This window comes from Papaver somniferum, chromosome 6 (assembly GCF_003573695.1).
Source record: "Papaver somniferum cultivar HN1 chromosome 6, ASM357369v1, whole genome shotgun sequence".
NCBI lineage: Eukaryota > Viridiplantae > Streptophyta > Magnoliopsida > Ranunculales > Papaveraceae > Papaver > Papaver somniferum.
In genome coordinates, this window is record NC_039363.1 from 21,404,109 (window position 1) to 21,431,021 (window position 26,913).

The 26,913-nt window shown below is 37.7% G+C and overlaps 1 protein-coding gene and 1 pseudogene across 1 annotated transcript; both read right to left on the reverse strand.

Annotated features, from left to right (window-relative positions):
* Positions 1–2,102: 2,102 nt before the first annotated feature.
* Positions 2,103–5,843, reverse strand: LOC113290635. The gene is made up of 4 exons (XM_026540217.1): positions 5,730–5,843; positions 3,619–5,420; positions 3,253–3,499; positions 2,103–3,041 (listed from the first exon to the last, which is right to left on the reverse strand). Exons 1-4 carry the CDS (start codon positions 5,841–5,843, stop codon positions 2,103–2,105), a joined length of 3,102 nt encoding a protein of 1,033 aa, XP_026396002.1.
* An 11,343-nt stretch (positions 5,844–17,186) lies between these two features.
* LOC113292090 lies at positions 17,187–17,286 on the reverse strand (annotated as a pseudogene).
* Between the last annotated feature and the right edge of the window lie 9,627 nt (positions 17,287–26,913).

Here is a 26,913-nt window from a genome sequence, read left to right on the forward strand (position 1 = left end):
TCTCGGAGCATATCATATTCGTCCATTATGCTCGAATCATCAAGGCTAGGACTCATGGTTTAGTAGTGTCAACAATTGACCAATTAAATACACGTATGCCTTACAGATTCCACATTCATGAGACATCAATCATGTCACATAGGGAGGTATTCACTAGGGTTTTGGTCTGGCGGCCTACGACACGTATACACCCATGATGAGAAATGCGACCAAGTCGTGCAAGCAGTTGAAGGAGTTATTAAAGTAGTGGGTGGACGATCAACCAATTCTCCGATGCACGTGGAACTGGTTTATCCACGATTTCCCATTTTCCCACTCTTTCACTCCTCAACAGTCACACTTACTAAGTTCAATGTGTCTACTACTCTTGCAATATAAATAGGTTCCTCGATCCACGATTGAAACAAGAATTCTCAACAGAATAGAATTCAATCGATCAGAACTTATCTTATCTGAATTCAACAGCTCACAGAAAACTTGCAGAAGTATACAACACATCCACAATCCTTGATCATCATTGATCTCACACACTTCTTAGCTTCCCTCTTACAGATCGACCCTCATCCCTCTTTGTGACCGAACTGACTACGGAACGACCATTGTCTTGGGTTAGGCCAAAGTCCTACAGATTGATCTCCCGAAATCAAAACACTCCAGTGCAGTGCATCTGTTTGCTAAAAGTTTAGGAAAATTTGCTCGTTTGAGGAATCACTCGTCTCTCCACTTTTCCTTAAAAAACAAGCGAATCGTTTTCCCCATCAACACAAGTCATTTGATGCGTGTCGTAACCACACAAATTAATAAATATTTTTCCACCTAATCAACAAGTAATATAGAGTAGTCAAGTTTGTTCCCATGAGGAGCAACAGTTTTTAGTTGTTTAATTTCCACAAAAAGGGCGGTTTTCTTGTTTTAAGCTTGCAAAAGAAAGTAAATAAAGTAATCAAAAGTGTAAGTTGAAATCAATAAGAGAAGTTAGATCAAGGATTCGTTCTTCGTTACAAAACGATGATTCAAGTTATGTTTTTCATCCACTTGTTATTAGTGACAGATTATCACCAACCGTAGGTAAAGCAGCTAGATCACTGTTAACCCCCAAATTCCTTGTGTCATCGGATACGTAAGTTCTCTCCTACCGGGTTCTATTTACCAAACCACCTAGTGTAGATCACTCAAGATGTAATTTAGTAAAATGCATTAAGATTTATGAATTTATTAGTTTGATATTAGTAGTTAGACTGTTAGATCAAGGAAAGGAACGGGTGGGGCAAAAAAAAAAATTTGACTTATCAAAAAATAAAAACACACTTAGATCAAGGTCTAGTTACATTGTTTTCACACACAATTGCTCCACAGAATCCCTGCGCGAGGTCTCGTGTTTGCTACTTCTGTAAAGAGTCAAGAAACGATTACTTATCCCCTAACTTTTACTAGCTTTAGTTCAATTAACAAGTCAATTTAGTTGCGCACCTAAACGACCTATCAATCAAGCATACACATTCTTATTAGCAAAAACAAACGATAATCATATGAAAAACTTCAAAGTAGAATTAAAACAAAAACTCAAATCATGCCAAGAACTAGGATTCATCATCTTTTTTTTTGATAAGTCAAAAATTATATTGAAACAAGAGATAATTACAAGATAGAGTTTAGGAAAAGAGGTCACAGCAACCCCAAAAACCTATAAACTATTTAAATCTAAAGTAAGATACATTTGGAGATTCAATGGAAGTAAGAAAATGAGGCCTACTAACAAAATCTATACCGACTCCATTGGCAAAATTACAACCCCGTTTAGCCATATTATCAGCATAAAAATTAGCTTCACGAAAAGTGTGCTCAAAATTGATAGTATCATAATTCTCTTGAATAGACCTCAAGCGAGGTCTAACAAACCAAGGCATTGAATTGGTAGAAAATGCCATCCTAGCAACATCTGAATCAGTCCTGATTATTACTCTTCTCACTCCCCATTTAGTCGCCCACTCCAAGCCCACAATAACTGCGTAGACTTCTGCTAAGTAGTTTGTGGTAACTCCAAGCCCAAACGAAATTGCACCAAGAAAAGCACAATCTGAGTCCCGCGCCACTACCCCATCTCATGCATTACCGGGGTTACCAACAGCTGCCCCGTCACAGCACAGAAGGAGATTACCAAAAGCCGGCGCCCTCCAAATAACTTCCACTGCTTCCTGGTGATTCACACTTCTATGCCTTACTCGGAAAAAATCCATTATCCTCAAATCTTCACAACAGTTTCGCATCTTCCCAGTCAGCCTAACTGAATAATCCTGAATCTGGTACAAAACTCTCTTGTAAAACAACGGCCAGTCTGGCTTCTTGTTTTCATAAACTCGTTTGTTCCTAGTGAACCACAGTTCAAATTTAATAACCAGAGTAGAGAGTAACCATAGGTCCTTGATCATTCGATTACGACCTTTAGCTTCCTTATACATCACCATCAGATTAGCATGAGGCATCAAACCAAAAATGTCCGCAAGCCATGTCCAGGCCTTAGCAGCAAAATTACAGGTCCACAAAATGTGTTCCAGAGATTCCTCCGCAGAAGAGCACATAACACATTTTGTAGGCATTTCAATTTTAAAACGGGAACGAACCTGATCAAGAGTGGCACACGCACCTCGAAGTATCTTCCAATTCTGAGCAGCAAGAGTAGGGTGGATACTTTTTCTCCAGAGAAGATTTGCACCTTCAAAAACCTGCAGATGAGGTCTGATAATCTCCCTAGCTGATCGGACTGTGAACTTTCCTTTATAATCAGGCATCCAAATTCTAACATCTTCTTCGTTAGTTGGCCTAGGTAAATTAATGAGATCAATCCCTGCTGCTTCAATCCAAAGTCTATGCACGTCACTGATCACCCAAGCACCATCCACTAAAAGTTCACTGACTCGGACATTTCTGTTCAAGTCCCCTCGCTGTAAAATGCTTGCTATGCTCCTATTTGCACACCAGTTGTCATAATAAAACGACGTAGTACGACCATCTCCAATAAACACCCTAGTGTTTTCTTCCACCTGATCATAAACCAACCTTATCCCAGGCAAGATAATAGATTTAATACCCTTGTGCTTTAATTCTCCATTTCTGTCAAAAAACTTTGCAACTAGATATCGAGCCCATTTTTCTTAGAAGTTCGAATTTGCCACCAAAGTTGCATTAGCAAAGCTCTATTCATAACTGACATACTTGAAATACCTAGCCACCTTCTCCATAAGGAACACAAACCTTGTCATAGCCAACCACAAACAATCGTTTAGTATTAGAGTTTCCCGTCCAGATGAATTTTCTTATAGCTCTTTCACATTGTAAAATAAATTTACGGGGCCATTTGTAAGCAGTCATATTGTGAATAGAGTAGCTAGATATAACCAATTTCACAAGAACAATCCGATCTTGAAAAGAAAGCAAACGCCCTTTCCAGTCAGCAACTTGATTTTTGATCTTGTCTATAACATTACTAATGTGTTTGTACCTAACTGTACCAGGTATAACTTGAAAACCAAGATAAAGATCAGGGAAATTAGCCACAGTCATTCCCAAAAAATCCGTTAAGTATCTACACCTGCTAAGGGAACCACCACCATAATACACCTTACTCTTTTGTCGACAAACAGTTTGCCTAGAAGCTCGCTGATAAACCTATAATACACCTTACTCTTTTGTCGACAAACAGTTTGCCCAGAAGCTCGCTGATAAACCTCTAGAAGATGAATAAGATTATGCACACTCTTCATATTGCCTTTGCAAATGATCATAATATCGTCAACAAAGAAAAGATGAGTAGGGGAGATGCGTTTACGCGTAACCATGTGAGTCATCTTACCTTCATTGAAAAGGTTCGAAATATTACGGCTCAAGACGTCTTCAATAAGCACAAAAATAAGAGGAGACAAAGGATCACCTTGTCTCAGCCCCCTATTGATACTGAAAAAGCCTTCTGGGCTACCATTCAGAAGAATAGAAATTCTAGCTGATTGAAGTATATTAAAAATCCACAAGTACCAGGACTCTGAGAAACCATACTGTTTAAAAACTTCGAGAACAAAAGACCAACTTACCGTGTCAAAATCTTGAGAAATATCAAGTTTCAAACCTAAGTTGCCATCTTTCCTTTTAATATGAAGCTCATTAACCATTTCCAACGCCAAAGAAATATTCTCGTGAATATTACGCCCTTTCATAAAAGCAACCTGTTCTTCAGAAACAAGTTTATCCAAAACTCTACCCAAACGAGTAGCTAAGATCTTAGTAAAAATCTTGAAGAAAAAATTACTCAAGGAAATTGGCCTAAAATTACGAAGAGTATTAGCCCCACGCACCTTAGCCAAAAGAATCAGAAGACTAGAATTTGTCCTATTCGGAATGTGTTTCAAATTCCAGCAATAAATAATAGCCCGAATAAGGTCTTCATGAATAACGTCCCAGCAATGACGATAAAAACATCCAGAATACCCATCCGGACCTGGAGCACTGTCAGCTCCCAAATCCCAAACTTCACTTTTAATTTCCTCTTGTGAAGGAATCACATCCATCCCAAGACTTTCTTCAGGAGTTACGGTTTTATGTTCATAGTCAAACAAACTACTGTCAATATTATCCTCAGTCCCATTAAACTTTTCTTCATAGTAAGTAATCACATGATTCCCCAAAAGAGTATTGTCAGAAATAACCGCACCTTCATTGTCGACCAATTCAAAAATCACATTATTATTTCTTCGAGCACGAATACAGTTGTGAAAGAAGGTTGTGTTACTAGCCCCATCCACCAGCCAATTATTTCTCTCTTTCTGTTTTAGGATGGTAGTATGTTGCAGCTTGGTTTCATGCAGAGTAGACATAGCATATTTCATAGCCTTCAAATTAGGAATATTTGGGGGGTCTTCATCTGAAATCCTTGCTGTCGTTTCAAACCTCAGCTTGTCCTGCTTGAGACGAGAATGAATGTTTCCGAAGACCCGTAAATTCCAAGTATTCATCTCAACTTTGAGCCTCTTTAATTTAAAGGTAAAGATAAAATCTGGGTTTCCAAAAACCGGTAGGTTCCAGTTTTCAGAAACCATGCGCATGAAGTCTGCATGAAGAAACCACATCTTTTGGACTCGAAATGGAGCACGTTTCGGCCTAAGGACAGCAAAAGGGAAACCAATTAAAGTTGAATGGTCGGAAACTTCTCTAGGAAGGGATTTACACCGCCAATTCTCAAACTTATCTAGCCACGCTGGATTGATAATAGGACGATCGAGTTTGCTAATAATTCTGCGATGACCTGACTGACCATTAGTCCAAGTAAAGTTGCAACCAAGAGCATCAGCTTCAAACAAATTATTATTCTCCATCCAATCACTAAATTCATTAATGACCGATGTTCTAGTCTCTATGCCACCTTTTTTTCTCTTCATTACGCAAAATACAGTTGAAGTCGCCAGTTACAAGCCAAGGAATATCATCATTAGCATTCTCCAGTTGTTGCCAAAGTCTTCTTCTTGTCACTTGGAGATAACTCGCATGGACAAAAGAAATATGAACACCATTCAAAGCCACTGTTATTGCCTGTCTACTCATAAAACTATCAAAGGGTCATTAAAATCTTCCAATCAGAAAATCCAAATGTTCCCAATAGAACTATTAGAAGAATTATGAATAACCCTATTTTTAAAACCATTCAGGTTTAAACGAGATATGAAATTATCTATACAACGTACCTTTGGTTCCACAATATACCGAATCTCAGGTTGAAACTCTTGAACTAGCTCTCTAAGCTTAGGTTGCGCATTAGGTTTCGCAACACCATTGATATTCCAGTAGAATACCCGCATTAATAACCTTGGGATTTATTTTTAAATAACTTAGATGAGTTTACTTCACCCTTTGAAGAGCCACTGGACTCCGGAGAATCATAATTTTTTGGGAGAGGCCTTGGTGAAACTCCTTTCCTAGCACGATATCCTAAACCATGAGACTCAGGATCTGTGTCAGACAAGGATTGTCCAACTGGAAGCAAAGTTGACCATTGAGGTGGAACTCGGACTCTTAGAGCAGTCTGTTTCTTCTTTGCACTCTTCTTTGCACTTTTTTCTACAAACTTATCAGCATCGTAACTTCCCCAATCCTTAATCTTCTGGGCAGAGTTTTCCAAATCCGTAGACGAATCTGAAACTTCATTATCAGTAACCACGTCATCTACGTCAGTAGCTAAAGCGGAAAACTTTTTGGAATTCAAATCCTGTTCAGAGGCCATAACATCATCACACACAGGGGTAGAAGAAGCATTAACAACATACCTGTCATTAGTATTCTGTCTAGTTCTATCCAATTCAACAGAAGCACCTGACTTAGCTACTAAGGCGTTGGTTCTCTCTAACTCAGTCCTTTTCGCTAATGCTACTTTTGCAGCTGCAGCCAGCTTAGTTCTAGCCAATTCAGCATGTGCAGTGCGCAAGATAGCTTCGAAACATGCAATATAAACCTCAAGCTGAGAGATTTTATCCACATCCTCAGCATTCTCCTCAATCGATATCTCAACTTCAGCGTCAACAAATTCCATTGTAGCAGGTTTGTCAGTTGCAACAACATGAGCTGCAACATCAATAGGAGCTCATATATCTATAGGAGCTGTAACATCACCAGCTGCCGCAGTATTAGCAGCTGCCACAGTATTATTAGCTTGAGAACATTTATTTTTTTTTCTCCTTCTTGACTTTGCCTCCTCCCAAGTTTGGCTTGAGTCACCCTTGTCGGTTTTCCTCTCATTCTGTTGAACATTCTTATTTCGTCTGCATTCCTTGTCATCATGACTAATGATGCTACAATGTAAGCAAAATTTTGGATCTTTAGGAATCTCAATGTATTGCCAGAAACTACGACCTCCAGCAGTTATCTTGATCATATCAGGGATATGTTACCCAAAATCTGTATCCACCAATACTGAAGCAAAGTAACCGAATTCCAGATTAAGAGTTATCTGGTCAATCACAATAGGGTTACCTAGAACCTTACCCAAAGCTAAGAGAGTCTTTTCAGTCCACAGTTCAAGGTGCAATCCTGGAAAATGAACCCAAACAGCTGCATGTGAAGTTTTCTGCCTCTCCGAATCAAAACCAGGGTACCAATCAATGAGACGAAGCTCAATTTGATTTACATACCATTTAGTTTTACGTATCATCTCTTTAGTTTTCTCATCCTGTAACATGATAACAAAAAAACCCTTACTCATTGGCATAAACCTTATGCAGTTAGGGTTTATCTTATATTGATTCTCCAAGTTTTTCTTCACCTCACCAAACTTCAAGACAGTGTGGTTGAGAAGTGCTATAAAGCTGTGTAGAAATGGTTTACAACCCTCTTGATAGTAATCAGCTGGAATAACCAGAGAAGGTTCACCATCAATGAGAGAAGGATTTGGTAAACTGTTGAGATCTACAACCGTGGGCTGTAAGGTTTGTTTAGCCTTTAGCTTTTCAGCGAAAGAAGGCTTGTATGTTAACATTAGCTAAAATCAATTCAGGAACTTCAACCATCATGCGAGATCAGGGATTGAAGATGAATGTTTTTTGAAAAAACACAAAACCCTAGAGAGAGCGCCAGACTTTCTCTTTCCTCATTTTTTTCTCCAAAAAAAAATCCCAGTACTAGGATTCATCATCAATCAATAAAAAAATTAGCTACTCATGTTTTTGAAGTTCAAACAAATAATTAAAAGAAGAAAAGATGTGAAAACAAGAAAAAACCAAAGTGTTGTGTATGTCGAGGTGTATAGGTGGTAGACAAAGGTTGTAGAGAACTTCTCTATTTATAGGCTTCAATTTGCTTGCAATCTTCTTAGAAATAGGATCCCTTCTCCACAATAATCCAATTTCCAAGTCCATGTCTTTCTCAAATTCTTTCATCTTCTCTTTCCAAATTCAAGCCCAATACCTCAAACCCGTGAGTTTAGAAAATCATGCACAATTTGGGTCGCCAGAAATTCATCGGTGCCAACTCTGTTCTTCAGTTGCATATTGCAACCCCTGAATCGATATCATTTTTCTCTGAGTCATTCTTCACTACCAAACCTAAATCCATTTCAACTTCAACCCTAATAGTACACAACAAATCATGGCAGCAAGAACATGACTTCCTCCTTCGATCCCCAACACAACCAATCCCTGATTATTCTCGAAAAGTTCAAATCGACCCTCTATCCGAGTTGAGACCATCTTCAATCTTCTTCATTCGAAACCCATGAACATCAACATCAAATCCCATTTTCTCAACTCTAATTTCTTAATTCAATTCTCCATCATCGAAATGAACCTTCACAATCTTAACATATCAAATTAACTCAGACCCATTTTTAATTTCTTCTCAATCGGCATCTCTCAATTTCAACCATTAATCTCTCTCGGATTCGGCAGCTACTGCTTTTTTTTTTATTTTTTATTTCAGGTGGAACATAATGAGAGAATGAGAGGAAATCTCTCGAGTTTAGGGTTATGTAATGATTTGGATGGGATTTAGATACCCGGTTACTTTGATAAGGGTTACCCAGCTGGCATCAGTTAGTCTATGTTTAATATTCCTCCAAATAGAGTTGCCCCTTCTTTCTCAATTTTGGATGATTTCTTCTTCTTTTCTTCTACATGACTCCAAAGTAGCTATAAACTCGAAACACACTTAAAATACATAATTTACAAGAAAAATAGCAAAAAAAGCGTAAACACTAGATGATAATAGAGAAAAGTTGTTGAATCTTCAATTGAGAAAATTTGTTCATCCAGAAAACGATCTTGTAAAGAAGCTCTTTTTCGGAAACAATGAGTCTACTAAGATGATCCGCAACAACATTTTCAACACCTATTTTATCCTTGATATATAGTATCCACCGTATAACTCTTGGCTTAGCTTTTTCTTCTTTAATAAGTACCTAAGTGCTGCATGATCGGAATATACAATCACTTTTGTACCCACCAAGTATGATCTAAATTTTTCTAGTGCAAACACTACAACCAAAAATTCTTTCTGGGTGGTAGAATAGTTGATTTGCGCATCGTTTAGGGTCCTAGATGCATAGTAAATCACATGAGACAGCTTGTCTACTCTTGGTCCCAAAACGGCTCCAACTGCATAGCCACTTGCATCACACATTAATTCAAATGGAAAACTCCAATCTGGTGACTTGATAATTGGTGCAGTTGTCAACAATTCTTTCAATCTATCAAAGGTATCCTTGCACGCCTTGTTGAAGTGAAACATAACCTCATTTTGCAATAATTTGCACATTGGCAATGAGATTTTGGTGAAGTCTTTGATAAACCGCCTGTAAAAACTTGCGTGACCAAGAAAAGAGCAAATTTCCCTCACCGAAGTGGGACATTGTAAGTTTCTTATTAAGTTAATCTTTGTTTTTTCTACTTTGAGCCCTCGAGAAGACACAATGTGACAGACAACTATACCATGGTTTACCATAAAGTAGCATTACTCCCAATTTAAAAAAAGATTAGTGTCTATGCATATTTTAAGCACAAGTTCAAGATTTTGTAAACAAATATCAAATGAATTACCATAAACACTAAAATCATCCATAAATACCTCAATGATGTGTTCAACGTGGTCAGAAAATATACTAACCATACACCTCTGAAATATGGCAGGCGCATTGCAAAGACCAAACAATATCCGTCTATAGGAAAACGTACCAAATTGACAAGTAAAAGTAGTATTCTATTGATCCTCCAGTGAAATAACAATATGACTGTACCCCGAATAACCGTCCAAAAATAAATAGTGTGAATGTCCCCCCAACCTTTCTAACATTTAATCAATGAAAGGCAAAGGAAAGTGATCCTTTCGGGTTGCGGTATTAAGCTTCTTGTAGTCTATGCACACTCTCCATCCTGTTTGAACTCTTGTAGGAATAAGTTCGTCGTCTTGATTTCTAACAATAGTGACACGAGCTTTCATAGGTACCACCTGTACCGGGCTAACCCAGTTGCTGTCAGAAATTGGGTCTCATACTCGGTAATTTGAGGATCTCTTTCTTCACAACACCCATCATTCGGGGATTAAGCCTACGCTGAGCATCACATACCGTCTTAAAATCATCTTCCTTATGCATGCACATGAATGTACTAATGCCTTTTATATCACCAATTGTCCAACCAGTAGCCGTTTTTTACTCTTTCAAAACCCTAAGGAGACGTTCTTCTTGTATTGGGGTGAGGTTCTTTGCAATAATCACCAGAAGTTCTTTTTTATTACCTAGGTACGCGTACTTTAGATGGCCCAGAAGCGGGTTCAATTATAGTTTCAGTGTCTGTACAATAGAAGGTAACAGAACCTCATTAGTTACGGTTAAAGATAAATAAGAAATATTACCCGGTTAGCTTCTTGTAATGCCGTTAATGCACCACATTTCTCCACTAATTCTTTGGCTAAGTTAACATCTAGGTTCGGCTGTCCGTGAACATACAAATAAATGATATTGCGTAATAAAACTCCAAGTTCATATTCACAGTTCAACTCAAACATTTGTTGCGCTAACGAACCAATAACATCAATGGAGAAATCAAAGTGAACATCACTAGGATAACGCATGGTTTCATAAATATTGGAACGTATGACCTCCTTATCAAATTCCATAGTGAGTGTATCACTATCAACATCAATCTTCGTCTTTGTATTTTTATAAACGGTCTCCCGAGAAGTAACGAAGTAGATGCACAATTTTCTACATCATGCATATCCACAATATAGAAATCAACCGAAAAGATTAACTCATTCACTTGAACCAACACGTCCTCCACGACTCCCTTAGGTTATATATTGGACTTGTTTCCCAATGTAATAGTAATCCCTGTATCTTTTAAAGGTCCATGATTCAAAGAATCATATACATCGGTTGACATAACACTTATGGAAGCTCCAAAATCAAGCAAAGCACACTCAAATCATCGGTTACCAATAGTAACGGGTACCATGAAACCACCATGATCTTTACGCTTAATAGAAATCTTTTTCAGTAACATAGCTGCAACACTTTTGCCCACCTGAGTAATATCATTATCAATCAACTTATCCTTCCTTGTACACAAATCCTTCAAAACCTTGTCATACCAGGGTACGGTTCTAATGGCCTCAATAAATAGAATGTTGATTTGTATCTTGCTGAAAATATTCATAATATCCTTGCCCTGAGCTTCTTTCTTGGATTTGGCAAAACGATTAGGAAAAGGAGGTTGTTATAGCACTGCTCGGTTGAACCCACCAAGCATTGGTATGTCAAGATTGGTGTCATATTTAGTTCCAAAATTCGAGTCGCTATTATATAAACTACAGTCAACTTCGATAGGTTAGACTAGAAATGATAGAAGTATTGTGCTCCAGTTACTCACAAAGATCTGAAGATGGATTGAAGACAACAAAGACATCATCCTCCAGCTTGAGGTTAATAACTATGACTTGACTTGTTCCATATATATCTTGTGTCTTTCAAGTCATGTATATTGAAAACAAAACTGCGAAGCATGATTACATCCTAGTTAGACATAGTATTAAGGAATATAATACGAGGTTTATTGCTTAACCATTAAACTTTGTAGATAAGACATCAACATAATCGGTGAATGCTATTGTGATTATGTATGGGTATAAGGTGAGGATTTCATCCTAGGAAACAATGTTTTACATGTGTTTTAAGGAAGTAAGTTCATAAACTTGTTTATGAATCGAAAAGGATCTCGCCATGCGTTATTAAGATTGTTATTCATTGCATATCTTGTGAACAACCAATATGTGTGATAATATAACCGCTCATGACTTGTTTGTGACCTTGGTAAAACTATTCACAAAGGCCTGACTTATGTATTGGTATGACTTTTATTAGTGAAACCGATCTTAAGTAATCACCTGAGATGGTATGATCGGGTTTTTGTTTTGTCTGACCAAATTTGGTAAAGGGGAACAGATCCTAGTAAGAGGTGCAGTACATCACAAAAGGGAACCGATCCTTGTATGGGGTGCATCAAGGTTTATAGCAGAAAAGGGAACCAATCCTATGAACATGTGAAACACGTTTTTAGGCAAAGGGGAACCGATCCTATGGAAATGTGCAACACATATAAGTTAGATACCATATATATTTGGGGAACCGATCCTAGTACCTAGCCAACCGAATTTTGGAAAGCTAGTATGACTATGCACAGTATTCACATGGAGGTAGAATCGAAACTTGTTTTGGTAGAACCGTTAAACCCATGATTGTGATTGAATGTTTGTTTGATCAATCACATAGTTCTTGAAAGTCAGATGAACCAATTCTAAACTTGTTTGGAAGTGTGGCAAATCGGTTTCAAGGTTGTAAGTGTGAAAGAGAACTTCAAAAGTAAGGATGTCGACATACTTTGAACACCTGCTGTGAATGTTTATTTCTTTAATTGTTCAAAGTTATTCCTTAATAGCTAAAGGAAGAAAATCCCAGGATCGAAACATAAGTAAGTTAAAAATCTTTTAATTAAGGTTATTAATTTCATTTTGCAGGGAAATACAAGAATTAGTAATGTGCATTTCCGAGAGATTTCGATCATTATTTTTGGACAGAGTATTTCCAGGAATTATGGAAACCGAATTTGTTCTTTAATGAATATCTTGAGAATATTTTCGGTTTTGGAAATTCCTTGGTGTCCAAACTTGAAGTTTTCCTTTTTAGCAAACTAATCCTTCGTAAAAATAGACTTCCTCTTTGTTGTTGTTACTGGTGTAGCCGCCTATTCGGAGAGGAGAGTAACCTAATTAGGTGAAATCTCTTACGACCGCTTAGTTTAAAGTCTTCTTTGGGATTGAGAAGCTCTAATGTGTACCGTTGGTGGGAAACTATATATTTGTAGTTTATCTTTTGTTTTCGATTGATTTGATTGACTAACGGTTGTTGAATCTTTGATTGCACCTAGTTTTTTTATTCTTGAGAATCTTCTCTTTTGATATAAGGCTCACTCAAACTAGATCAAAGATTTAACGTTTCTACGGATCTAAGTTTCTTCTAGATTCATAAGATAGATTCATTGATTTTCTATTGTTAACAGACTCCGTTCTGTGCGACAAATTAATAAGGAATCAAGTTTGTTTTTGCATACTGTTACTTTGAAGATCAAATCGAAGATTGAAGATTTTAAGGAGTTGAAGAAGAAGTTGTTGTGAACCATTAAGAAGATATATTAGATTTAGTCCTAAAAGAACTCATGTTCTGCTAGGATATCTAGTATCAAATATCTATTGAGAACTTCGGTTCTGCTAGATATTATCAAAACAATTATCTATAGAGAACTTCGGTTCTGTTAGATATTGTCAAAACAAGGATACTGCTGAAGCTGAGTAACTAGGATTTAAGTTTACTTAGTAGTGTCTACACGAAGTTGCAGGTTTACTTTTTGTAGCGTCTTAATTCATTGAGTATTCAAATATGGACTAGGTCCCGGGGTTTTCATACAAGATTGTAGTTTTCCTCGTTAACAAAATTCTGGCGTGTGCTTTACTTTATTTCCGCATTATAATTGTTTTTATGTTATAATTAAAGTAATTACACTTGTACGTTAACTAGGCACTTGATATTTATCTTATAAGGTTTCGGTTATCGAGTGAACACTTTGTTGTAGTATTGTCTCGATTTCATATCCATAGACGATTACACAAAGTGTATTGGATTTCTCCGCTTGTCTGATATAATTATTCACGTGTTAGGCCAGTATGGACTAAGCCTATTTCAAGTGGATACTGTGTTGTAATATTCCTTGAGTGATTGTTGCTCCAAGAGGTTTATACACGGTAGATATTGAATAGGTTGTGATCAAATAAAAAGATTGTGGTGTATTTGGGTACCCTCTTCTTTTCAGAGGTGGTATGGTAAAGGTTGGAACCGTGTCCTTAGGTTGGCCGGTTGAGGTTGGATTTTCCTTAGGCACTAGATACATATATATACTGGGTACGTGTACCCACTGGATTCCGGAACTGCAGTTACGTCGGTACGTGTACTAGGTACACGTACTGTCCCTGTATCCATATTTGAATCTTTTAATTGCCTTCCACTCCTTAAAGTTACTGCATTGACGTGCTCTCTTGGATTCACAAAAGTTTATGATGTCAATTTTGTTGATGCTTGTAGCTCTAATCTGCTTACTGTTGTAGCCAACTGCCCCACTTGAGTTCGCAAGTCTTTGATTGCATTATCAGTATTCAACAGACTCTGTTCAGTTTTCTGTTGATTTTTTTGAAACAACGAGGTTATACCTTGTTAATCTTATCATCAATGGAAGAACCCTAATCTTTATCATGTTGCGATTGTTGGAAAGAATTTTGTCTCCCATAAGTTGGCACAGTAACTGCAGCTTGCTTGTTTTCAAAGCTAAAATTTGGATGTCTCTCCAACTAGGATTATATGTGTTTGAATATGGGTCATACCTCTGCCTCTGATTAGGAGCGCTCACCTCAGCATCTTCATCATGTGTAGGAACAACTGCAGAAGCTATCCGTTGGACCATCTTTTCCGTATTACCCATTTGTTGCTATATATGTAAGAAATCTCCCATCTCGTTAACTCTTCTGATACTTGAACTGTTTCTTGTATAAAACTATTGAGCATCCGGTGTCATACTCTCAATCAAACTAGTTGCTTACGAGACTGTTTTTCAGTAAGTGAATCACCAGCGGCTGCGTCAATCAAGTTCCGTTGCTCTGGAAGTAACCCTTCATAGAAGTATTAAATGATGAGTGTTGAGGATATGTTGTGATGAGTCAGCTCGCCACTAATTTTTTGTACCTATCCCAATATTCATAGAGAGACTCCCCAGTAATCTATAGAATATCACTAATCTCCTTGGGAACAATGACCGCCTTAGAAGCAGGAAAATACTTCTCTAGAAATAGCTTTTTCATCTCAATCCATGTTGTAACACTCCCTAGGGGAAGGTAATACAACCATTCTTCTGCCCAAATCTATTAAAGAGAATAGGAAGGCTTGCATCATTTCCGTATAACTGTCTTCGGTACCTTGCCCAAGACTTGTCATTTTGATAGACACATTTTTGTGTCCGATTTGTCTCGATTCTATATATTGTTAGGGCTCATTTTTGTACTTATTATGGTGTTTTATTTATTTGTAGGTATTTTTGGCTAATAAACATTTTTGGAAAAAATTGGCTCGAAAAGTTGTCGGAAAGCACCCGGAGGACATTTGCTATTCAGACTCTCACTTTGGATAAGGGGTAACCTAATTACTAAGGGGCATCCCATTTCCAGGCAGTTGCTAATCGCACCCCTACTCTGGATAAGGGGAAACCATCTTCAACATTCAAAAAAAAAAAGGATTTTGGCGGGGAAAAAAATGCAGTTAAAGAGCAGTTTTGGCAATCGTGATTTGAAGGAGTTTGAGGTCGATTAAACCTCTGATTTTCATAGGATAGACTCCTTATGGGTCTAGGAATCTGATATGGGTGTTTAAATCGATTAGAATGGGCACAAACGACAGATTTTTCTCACAACAAGAAAATATGGAAAGTCACGTGTGTGACCTGTTTTAGGGAATTTTAGAGTGATTAAAACGCTATAAACCTTCCCAAAGATTTGTATCTATCTAAGGAAGAGTTTAGAATAAAAAGGAAAGCTCAGAAACGTGTAGAAATCCTAAAACAAGAATTTGTCGCAACTTGGCCGTGAAGAGAAGGAAAGAGATTTTGGAAGATTTCATAAAGACTTGGAGCTAAAGATTAAAGCAAAAAGAACAGAAAAGAAGACAATTTTTTTTTAGACAATTTTAGTTTCGGGTTTGTTTATTTTATTTAAAAAAAACTGTATTAGAGTTTATTATTTTTGTAATTTTTCTTTATTTTTTTGGACTTTTGGACTTTTGGACTTTGGGACATTATTTTTTTTATTACCCTACGGAAGGGTACTGTAAATATAAACTGTTTGCAGGAGGAAAATTACGATATTTTCTCTGCACCTTGGGTTCGTACACTAGACATCAGAGTCAGTGGCCCGAGTCGACTACAACCGATTCATCCCCCGTCTGGAACGGGAGGTAAGATTCTAAACACTAGCGAATCCCCTGTCAGCGAGTTACTGGACTCCTTCGTTTGCATATATGTTGAGGACTGAATACGGACATTTATTTTTCTAGTAAAGGGCAAGGCCTGGCCATACAAGATAAGGGTTCGGATTTCATCACCGTTCTCTTCTTGCCCGCTTTAGGAACACGTAACCTAAGCCTAAACTTTTGACTATAACGAGACCGATAAGGTAACGAGATTAACAGGAAAGTCATTCGAAAAATATTGGTTACTCTTTTAAGCATACTTCGAAGTTCTTAACGGTTTCTGTAAGTTGAATGCGTGACTGCGCCGCCTTGTAATACCGGTGAGGCCTTGGGTATCAAAGCTCCACCGAGCTTCCCTCGCCTCTATTCAACTTACGTTAATTCGGATTGATTCCATAGGGGTTTGCTTAAATTGTAACGAATTCCCGTTCGAAGGATTAGAAGCTGGTCTAGAAACAATCTAAGTGGAGCCATCATGCTTTTTGTTTGCTAGAAATCAGTAGGTTTGATTTTGTTGAGTCGGCCTTGATATGTGTTTGCTTACCCTTCCAATTTAGAAAATTCTATTGTATGCCTGAACGTAAAGGAGATGCACTAGGTAGATTTGTTAAAGAGAAACCTAGTAGTTCGAAGCGTCTCGATTACCTTAATCTAGAAAGTCCTGCTTTTGAAGAGTCTGTTTTTGAACGTTCTTTGACTGAGGAGAGAATCCCTGTTGGTCCGATAGCGCCATAAATGGCAACTTTGGAAGCTTTGTTGAATCCAACTAGGACTACCCGTCCTTCGTGTATTAAGTTAGCTGAAACGGAGGCACCCTATGAACTGAAACCTGGGACCTTACAGATGCTCCCAATCTTTTTAGGGAAAGAAAATGAAAACCCTTATTACCATGTTAGGGATTTTGAGGAAATTTGTAGTACTCTAAGAATTAGAGGCTTAGATGATGATGCTTTGAAACTTAGGTTATTCCCATTTTACCTGAAAGATAAGGCCAAGTCGTGGATGTATAGTTTGGACTCCGAGTCAATTGAGACATATGAACAACTTACATCTGCCTTTTTCAATAAGTTTTTCCCTAGGCACAAAACATCGTCTATTAGGACGCAAATATGCACATTTTCACAACAAGAGGGAGAATCTTTATATAGGTATTTGGAAAGGTTCAATGATTTATTATCCCAGTGTCCTCATCATGGTTTAGAAAAGGTTAGGCTAGTTCAGATCCTTTATGAGGGCTTAGATTATTCCACAACGACCATGGTTGAGTCTCTATGCACTGGTGGATTTGAAAACCAAACTGTTGATGCGGCGATGGAATTTTTTAATGAAATCGCCGAAAAAAACCAGCAATGGGAAAATAGTAGGGCACCCCAGAAAATAATTCTTTTAAGTAGAGGAAACGTTAATAGGGTAGAAGGAGGATATGAATCAGATGCCAAAATTGCTTCTATAGCAAAAAGGTTAGAAGCCTTAGAAGTGGGCCAGACTAGTGGTAGAGTGGAGACTTTTTGGGAAGGCCAGAATATTGAAGAGCAGGCCAATGCTCTTTATATTGAAGAGAAGGCCAATACTCAGCAAACTGCAAAATTCCAGTTATCCGTAGAACAGAGTCTACAAGCTAGTAACAGGATAGGACAAGAAAATAGTCAGGCTATTTCCGAGTTAAAAACCCAAGTTGGTCTGATAAGTGATTCTTTGAGAGAAAAAGGTAAGTTTCCTAGTCAAACACAACCCAACCCTAGAGGAGTTCATGAATTAGGTGCAAAACCATCGAATCAATTGAATGTTGTTAGAACCCTTAGAAGTGGTAGAGTTGTAGACAATAAGGTAACCATGCCCGATAGTGAACATACTGTAGTTCACCCCTCAGGATCTCACCTCTCAGGATCAGTAGTTGAAGAGACTTTTTTTTCTAATGATGTGAATTCGGTTCCTGAAAGATCTGATTTTGGGCCTAGAGCCCCATTTCCTCAGCTATTAGTACCAACAAATAAGGAATCGAACTTTAATGACATAGTGGAGGTTTTTAAGCAAGTTACCATAAACCTTCCCTTATTAGATGAAATTAGGCAAATTCCTGCTTATGCCAAGTTCCTTAAGGATATGTGTACGCAAAAGCGAAAACTTAGCTTCCATAAGAAAGCCATTTTAGCTAGTCACGTAAGTTCAATCATTCAGAACACCACAACTCCAAAGTACAAAGACCCAGGTTCTCCTACCATTGCTTGCACAATAGGTAACTTTCGGGTAGAAAAATCTTTACTTGACTTAGGAGCCAGTGTGAACTTACTGCCATTCCATGTATACTTACAGCTAGGACTTGGTGAAATAAAACCTACTCAGATGACACTGCAGTTAGCTGATAGGTCTGTTAAAATCCCTCGAGGTGTTATCGAGGATGTTCTTATTGAGGTCGACAAGTTTATTTATTCAGTGGATTTCGTGGTCCTAGATACCCAACCTGTCCCTGACCCAGAGAACCAGATACCTGTGACTTTAGGTCGCCCATTTTTAGCTACAATGCGATCATTAACTATCGAAATGGTGTGATGAGTTTATCTTTTGGCAATATGACTATGGAGATGACCATTTTTAATGTCAGTAAAGCAACCTCATGAGCTAGGTGACACATGTGTTGAGGAGGTGAACATGATAGAAGCCTTAGTTCAGGAGTCATTACCAAACATCTTGTCTGAAGACCCATTAGAGAGTTGTCTATCCCTTTTTGGTTTAGATTTTGACGACGATAGCACTATTGAACAGGTGAATCCTCTATTAGATTCTACCCCTGTGTTAGACACTGATAGATGGAAAGCTAGGTTCGAACCGTTACCAGTTTCTGAGACTACCCTAATTCCTTCTTTAGAAGAGCCCCCAAAGTTGGACCTTAAAACCACTACCTGATACTCTAAAGTATGTGTTTTTAGGCCCATCTGAGACTTTACCTGTGATTGTAGCTTCCAATTTGGATAGTGATCAGGAAAGTAGGCTAGTAAATGTACTTCAAGACAATAAGGAAGCTTTAGGTGGACTATAGCAAACATTAAGGGTATAAGTCCTACTGTATGTATGCATCATATTCATTTAGAGGAAGACTCCAAACCTTCTAGGGAGATGCAACGTCGACTGAACCCTAACATGAAAGAGGTAGTTCGAAAAGATGTGCTTAAGTTGTTAGATGCGGGTATTATTTACCCAATTTCAGACAGTAAGTGGGTCAACCCTGTTCAGGTTGTCCCCAAGAAATCAGGTATCACTGTAGTCCAGAATGATAATAATGAATTAATCCCAACCCGAGTGACCACTGGATGGAGTGTGTTATAGAAAATTGAACAAGGTCACAAGGAAGGATCACTTTCCCCTTCCTTTTATCGACCAAATGCTAGAGCGATTAGCTGGACATAGTCACTATTGCTTCTTAGATGGCTACTCCGGTTATAATCAGATCGTTATTGCCCCAGAAGACCAAGAGAAAACCACCTTTACCTGTCCCTTTGGTACCTTTGCGTATAGACGCATGCCTTTCGGGCTATGTAATGCCCCTGCAACTTTTCAGCGTTGTATGATGAGCATATTTTCTGATATGGTAGAACGGTTCTTAGAGGTATTTATGGATGATTTTTCAGTGTTTGGTTCATCTTTCGATGAGTGCTTGCATCATTTGACATTAGTGTTGACTAGGAGGTGTAAGGAAAAAAATTTAGTGCTTAATTGGGAAAAATGCCATTTCATGGTTCAATCCGGAATTGTATTAGGACACATCGTCTCTTCAAAGGGTATAGAGGTAGACAAAGCCAAAGTTGACCTTATTAAGACTTTACAGGTCCCAAAAACCGTAAAAGATATTAGGTCATTCCTAGGGCATGCAGGTTTTTACCGTCGATTCATTAAGGATTTTAGCTTGATTTCTAGACCTCTTTGCAATTTGCTTGCAAAAGATGTTAAGTTTGTCTTTGATGATGCTTGTTTATAGGCTTTTGAGAAGCTTAAAACTTTACTCACTACTGCCCCGATAGTCCAGGCACCTAACTGGAACCTACCCTTTGAGATTATGTGTGAATCTTCAGATTATGCTATAGGCGTCGTTTTAGGACAACGAGAAAACAAATTACTTCATATGATTTATTATGCTAGCAAAACTCTGAATGATGCCCAAATGAACTACACAACTACCGAGAAGGAACTTTTAGCCATCATGTTTGCCTTGGATAAGTTTAGGTCTTACCTATTAGGTTCTAAGATCATAATCTATACAGATCATGCTGCTTTGAAATACCTTTTATCTAAGAAGGATACCAAACCTAGATTGATTAGATGGATCCTATTGTTACAGGAATTTTTCCTAGACATTAGAGACAAAAAGGGTGCAGAAAATGTAGTAGCAGATCACTTGTCCAGGCTAGTTATTCGTTCCCCTAGTGATTCCCTTCCTATAAGGGATAGCTTTCCTGATGAACAATTGTTCTCTGTTTCCCAATCACCTTGGTATGCAAATATAGTGAATTATCTTGTTACTGGTCGAACTCCTCAACATTGGGGTAAGAAAGATCGTTCTAGGTTTTTAGTCGAGGTTAAGCATTTCTTTTGGGACGATCCTTATCTGTTTAAGTATTGTCCGGACCAGATTATTAGGAGATGTGTATCTAAGAGTGACCAGTCTAGTATTATCTCCTTTTGTCATGAACATGCATGTGGGGGTCATTTTAGTGCTAAGAAGACTGCTGCTAAGATTTTGCAGTGTGGATTTTACTGGCCTTTCGTTGTTTAAAGATTCCCATAGTCATTGTGTTTCTTGTGAGCGTTGCCAGAAGTTAGGAACCATTTCCCGTAGAAATATGATGCCTTTGAACCCTATTTTAGTGATTGAGGTCTTTGATGTATGGGGCATTGATTTTATGGGTCCATTTCCTATTTCGTTTGGTTATCTTTACATACTTGTCGCTGTAGACTATGTGTCTAAGTGGGTTGAGGCGGTTCCGTGCAGAACGAATGACCACAGGGACGTAGTTCAGTTTTTGAAAGAGAATATACTTACACGTTTTGGTACGCCGCGAGCTATAATTAGTGATGGAGGTTCACACTTTTGTAATAGACCGTTTTCTCTTTTAATGAAACAAAACGGTATTACCCATAAAGTAGCAACCCCATATCACCCTCAGACTAGTGGTCAGGTAGAGGTTTCCAATAGGGAAATTAAACTTATTCTAGAGAAAACAGTTAATCCAAATAGGAAAGACTGGTCGTCGAGGCTTACTGATGCCTTATGGGATTACCGTACTGCGTTTAAGACACTCATTTGAATGTCACCTTATCGTTTAGTGTTTGGCAAGGCATGTCACCTGCCTGTTGAGTTAGAGCATCGAGCCTATTGGGCTATTAAGAATTTAAACTTTTCACTTGACAAGGCAGGAGCTCAAAGAAAGCTCCATCTCAATGAGTTGGACGAGATTCGTAGAGATGCATACGATAGTGCTAAGGAGTATAAGAACAAAATGAAACTTGTGCATGATAGGAATATTTTACGGAAGTCATTTTCTCAAGGTCAAAAAGTTCTTCTGTATGACACTCGTTTGCATCTATTCCCCGGGAAGTTGCGCTCTCGGTGGACCGGTCCTTTTGTGGTCCGTACTGTTTTTCCTCATGGCGCTGTTGAAATTGAGACACCAGATGGTATTAGTCTTCGAAGGTTAATGGTCAGCGATTGAAGCCCTTTTTAGAGCCTTTTCCTACAGGTGATGTTGAGGAGGTCCCTCTGGAGGACCCTGTTTACCTTGATTGACCATCGAGGCGATTTTGTATGTTATATAATATTTTTGTAGGTTTTTGGTTACACTTCACCGAGGTACTATCTTTCCGACTTCTCTCTTTACTATTTCCTCATGTTACTTATATTTTTGGTGCTGTTATTTGATTAGAAACATTGAGGATAATGTTAGATTTAAGTTTGGGGGTCGGGTAGAACTTTTTGTTACCTTTTCGTTGTAATAATTAAACTCCAGAGCCTAGAAATTTATCCCTATTAAGGATGGCACTAACCAATCTAAGTGGATGGAAGCATTTTGGTTGTAGGAGTTGAGGAACCAATCTGACTAGATGGCAACTTCTAAAGAGTCTATTCATAAAAGCACAGAGCTCAGGTGTTAGAAATAACATGATAGTTTCACCATATCTCGTTGAGTCCTTTTCACTTCTGTTTTTATTTTGTTTTGTTTTTAAACTATGTTTCTCTAAGTGATTGGATGGGGCTCACGATTCAAGTTGTTACCAATGCTAGGATGAGTTAGAGTGATTGAGATACAAAAAAAAAAAAAAAAAAGACCAGACCATCAGACCAACTGGAATAAATTCAATAAAGTCGACCACTGGAACACTTGTATATGCCAGTTGTGTTGACCTAGAGTTAGGATTATCAATCACTGGTTCCCTTGTATATGCCAGTGTGTTGATATTAGTCAGACTAGTATCTCAGTCCATTAGGATAGGTTCATTTTGGCGGAGGACTTCAGACAGATATGAGAAACACCGTTCACCTAGTAAACATCAAAACCATCTATGTTTTTCTATATCCATCTTCTTGATCTATCCATGTGATTAGTTTTGACTCCGGATATTGATGTCCATAGTGCGACTATCTGAGTAGAGCTCTGTCACTTCATATGAATTTTAGTATGATTGAGTGCAAACTCGTGTACAACAATTGGAATTTCGCACCAGGGTACTTCTTCCTGTAGTCAATAAGTATGCCAACCAAGGAGATTCTTTAGTGCCTTCCAAGGTTCTGTGTAGATAGCTAGGGTCTGGAGTAAAAAGGTTTTGTGGGTATACCTCTGGTAAGCCCTCCGGAGACAACACTCCGCCACTAGGGACACCTAGGGGTTTAAAGGCTTATTGCCTACGCTAAATGCAATCGACGATGCCTGCGACAGTGAGTTAGGATTTTATTTCTATTTTATTTTTGCTCGAGGACTAGCAAATAATAGGTTTGGGGGTATTTGATAGACACATTTTTGTGTCTGATTTGTCTCGATTCTATATATTGTTAGGGCTCATTTTTGTAGTTATTATGGTGTTTTATTTATTTGTAGGTATTTTTGGCTAATAAACATTTTTGGAAAAAATTGGCTCGAAAAGTTGTCGGAAAGCACCCAGAGGACATTTGCTATTCGGACTCTCACTTTGGATAAGGGGTAACCTAATTACTAAGGGGCATCCCATTTTCAGGCAGTTGCTAATCGCACCCCTACTCTGGATAAAGGGCAACCATCTTCAACATTAAAAAAAAGGATTTTGGCGGGGAAAAAAATGCAGTTAAAGATCAGTTTTGGCAATCGTGATTTGAAGGAGTTTGAGGTCGATTAAACCTCTGATTTTCATATGATAGACTCCTTATGGGTCTAGGAATCTGATATGGGTGTTTAAATCGATTAGAATGGGCTCAAACGACGGATTTTTCTCACAACAAGAAAATATGGAAAGTCACGTGTGTGACCTGTTTTAGGGAATTTTAGAGTGATTAAAACGCTTTAAACCTTCCCAAAGATTTGTATCTATCTAAGGAAGAGTTTAGAATAAAAAGGAAAGCTCAGAAACGCGTAGAAATTCTGAAACAAGAAATTGTCGCAACTTGGCCGTGAAGAGAAGGAAAGAGATTTTGGAAGATTTGGGAGAGATTTAATCGGTATTTTTGATATAAATAGATTTCTTGGGTCATATAAAAGAGATGTCGAGAGTTTGGGAACCTAAGGAGAGCCATAGAAGAAGAAGAACGCGAAGAACATTGACCTTCGGTAGACAGTCGCAGAAAAGTGTCGCTGTTTAACAGCTGAAGAACATTAAGTTGTTCAGGGTAGTCTTATTCTAGGGTCTTAAAATCAGCAACAAAGCAACAGTTTTTCTGTAACAGTTCCATTGTAACAGCTGTTTTGCAACACCAATACACTGTTGCAAACAGTCTGTGTTATTAATTTTCACTCTTTTAATCGTCTTTTGAGCAACAAACACATATTTTGAGATCATGATTAATATGAGGAGCTAAACCACATTGCTGAGGCGATAGAGGAAGGTATTTTTCCAACAAAAAGTGGTATATTCTATTTTATCTTTTTATTTGCAATAATTATATGATTATTTGCCTTGAAATATTATTGCATATGGTTTTTATTTGAGTGATTGTGATCTATTTTGATGGAGTATGCTTAGTTTTAAGACTTTTGATGCTTCATACTTGGTATTTACAATTATTACTTTTGAAAATCTACTTGTTGCAATATTTTAGAATCAAATTAAACAAGAAAATTGCATAAATATAAGTATTGGTTTAATCACTTTGAACTTGGAAAATAGTGGAATCTTAGCCTCAGTGTTTCTTTTAGTATTGATATCATCTTTGATTGAGTTTGCTATAATTTTTAGTGAGTTTTCTATTTTAATATTAGGATTTAAGTCTAATTAATATCCTTCACAAGTCTGAGAATCATACCACTTTTACCACTATCTACAAATCACATCACATTTTGTGCTAGAATTTTTGAAGATGACGATTTGGATCTTCATCTGGAAGTCCCTTGAACTTCGGTAAATGGTGAATAATATTTGACTTTAGCTCCATCGTGTCAGTTAAAGTAATACACAATGGTTGTGAGTCTAAACATGGAGATGCCAACCCTCGCAGCTTCTTCTCCGGAGGTGAAGGTGGTGGAGGATTTGCACCGTTCACCATTTCTGACGTAGATGGTTCTAGTTGTGGTTGTTGATATGCTTGTAACACCGTTCCCTTACGAGTTTGAATTCCGCACCTTGGGTAATCCCAATCTTTCGGTGCCAGAGATTAAGTGTTTGAAACCAAAAATACAGAAAACGAAATTAAAAACTAACAAGAAAATCAAAAATCAAAAACTAAACAAAAAGAAATAACAACTAAAGCTACCGACTGCTTCCCGACAGCGTCGCAAAAATTTCATGGTTGTCGTGAGTGCAATCAAATTAAATCACTTATTTCCACACAATTAACTGGTAATATAATGGAAGCAAGAATCGTCCCCACGGAGAACAGTAAATTTTAGTTGTCAAAGTATAACAAAACGGGAATTTTGTTTTAGATTTTAAACAAAATAAATAAAAAAAGCAAATAAAGTTGAGTTGTGATGTATATAAATATAAAAGTACCATGGAAAAACACCCCAAGAAAACACCATAAGAATTCCTAAGCTATTCATATATTTTCTAAAAACTATATAATGTCCTTAATCAAACGGTTATGGATATTTAACGGATTTTCGAGGTTGCATACGGACCCAACCCGTATCCGTTGGATTTCAAAAATCTCATCTACATCCAACCCATTATTAAACGGTTCGGACATCCATCCACAAAATTACAATTGGTCCGGGTTAAATCCGCAGATTATAAACCAGATTATAAACCAGATGCTCAACCCTATTGGTTAGTATGGTGGTCAAAGGAAGCTTTATATTAATCTTAGTGACATCCTGATCAGGCCCGCATATCTAACATACATATTATTATTTTAGATGTATTAATAATAATACCATAAGAAGTAGACACACTAATGCATTGTGTGAGATAGTAACTAATTCAGCAAACAAAGTTATACGGGTTAGGAATTCCTTGAAAGAAAGAAAACAGACCTGTATTGCTGAATAATCCATGAACCGACCATGAAGGAAGCAACCCATCTGCTAAAATGTTCCTAATTTTTAATATATGAATTAGAGAAACATTTAGGCATATAATTCCACTTACTTATGAAAACATCAATGTCAATGTTAATACTCCCTCAAATGGCCCTGAAGTGCATACTTTCCAATAGCAGATGCTCAAGGGATTCTTCATATCTCCCACAAATACCACATAGGATTCCTATAACACTATTAAATATAAAGGTCTACATCTTGTTGGAATAATTTCTTCAAGACATTTCCACAAAAAAAAATTTGTTCTATGAACTCCATTGTTTCTCTGAAGTGCTTTCCTGACACTAGAAGGGTTATCATTACCATTAACTTGAGTAACCACGTCCTTACTGTCTATGATCTTATTATAAGTACTTTTTACAGAAAATTTCTCATCCTTGGCGGATATCCACACCACCCTATCTTCTCTGGTCACATCCATGAATACATTTTGAATCTTGAAAGAGGTGTCTTTCCCAAATAATTGATCGAGCAAAATAACATTCCAATTACTTGTGTCAGGTAAGAGAAACTCGGAGATAAACAGAAGTAAACGAAAGTTGTTACCAATATGAACTGGTGGTTGATGCATACCAGTCACCCATCTATCTGATTATATATTAGTGCTTTTTCCGTTATTAATTTCCATGAAGTAATTTTACTGCAAAATATCCAAAATTTTCTTCATACCTTTCCATATACCCAAGAAGAATCGTTAGACGTGGAGTTCATGTGCAAAATATTGTCATTTATGAAATATTTGGTATTTAAACCCAAAGTTGACTAGAATTGGTGCAAATTCTCCATGCAAGTTTGAGAATTTGGTCCAAGGGCATAGCTCAGTGGTATCCCATCAACTTCAGTAAGGAGGAAGTCAGAGGTTCGATTCCCATCGTAGAGCTTTGTATTAATATTAAATTTAGTTATATAGAGGGATATGGCGGGGTTGGGTCTAACAGTAGGGCTAGTCCAACCGGCTGAATTTGGGTAGGGTCCTGGGTCCGGCTTTAGCCTAACAAAAAAAAAAACGTTTGGTGAGAAGTCTCAAGTTTAACTTTTTTAAATATTTGAAAGAAAGGCCACCCATATTCTTAGGCTTGCACAAAATATCCCTAGCAATTAAGTTAGCACCTC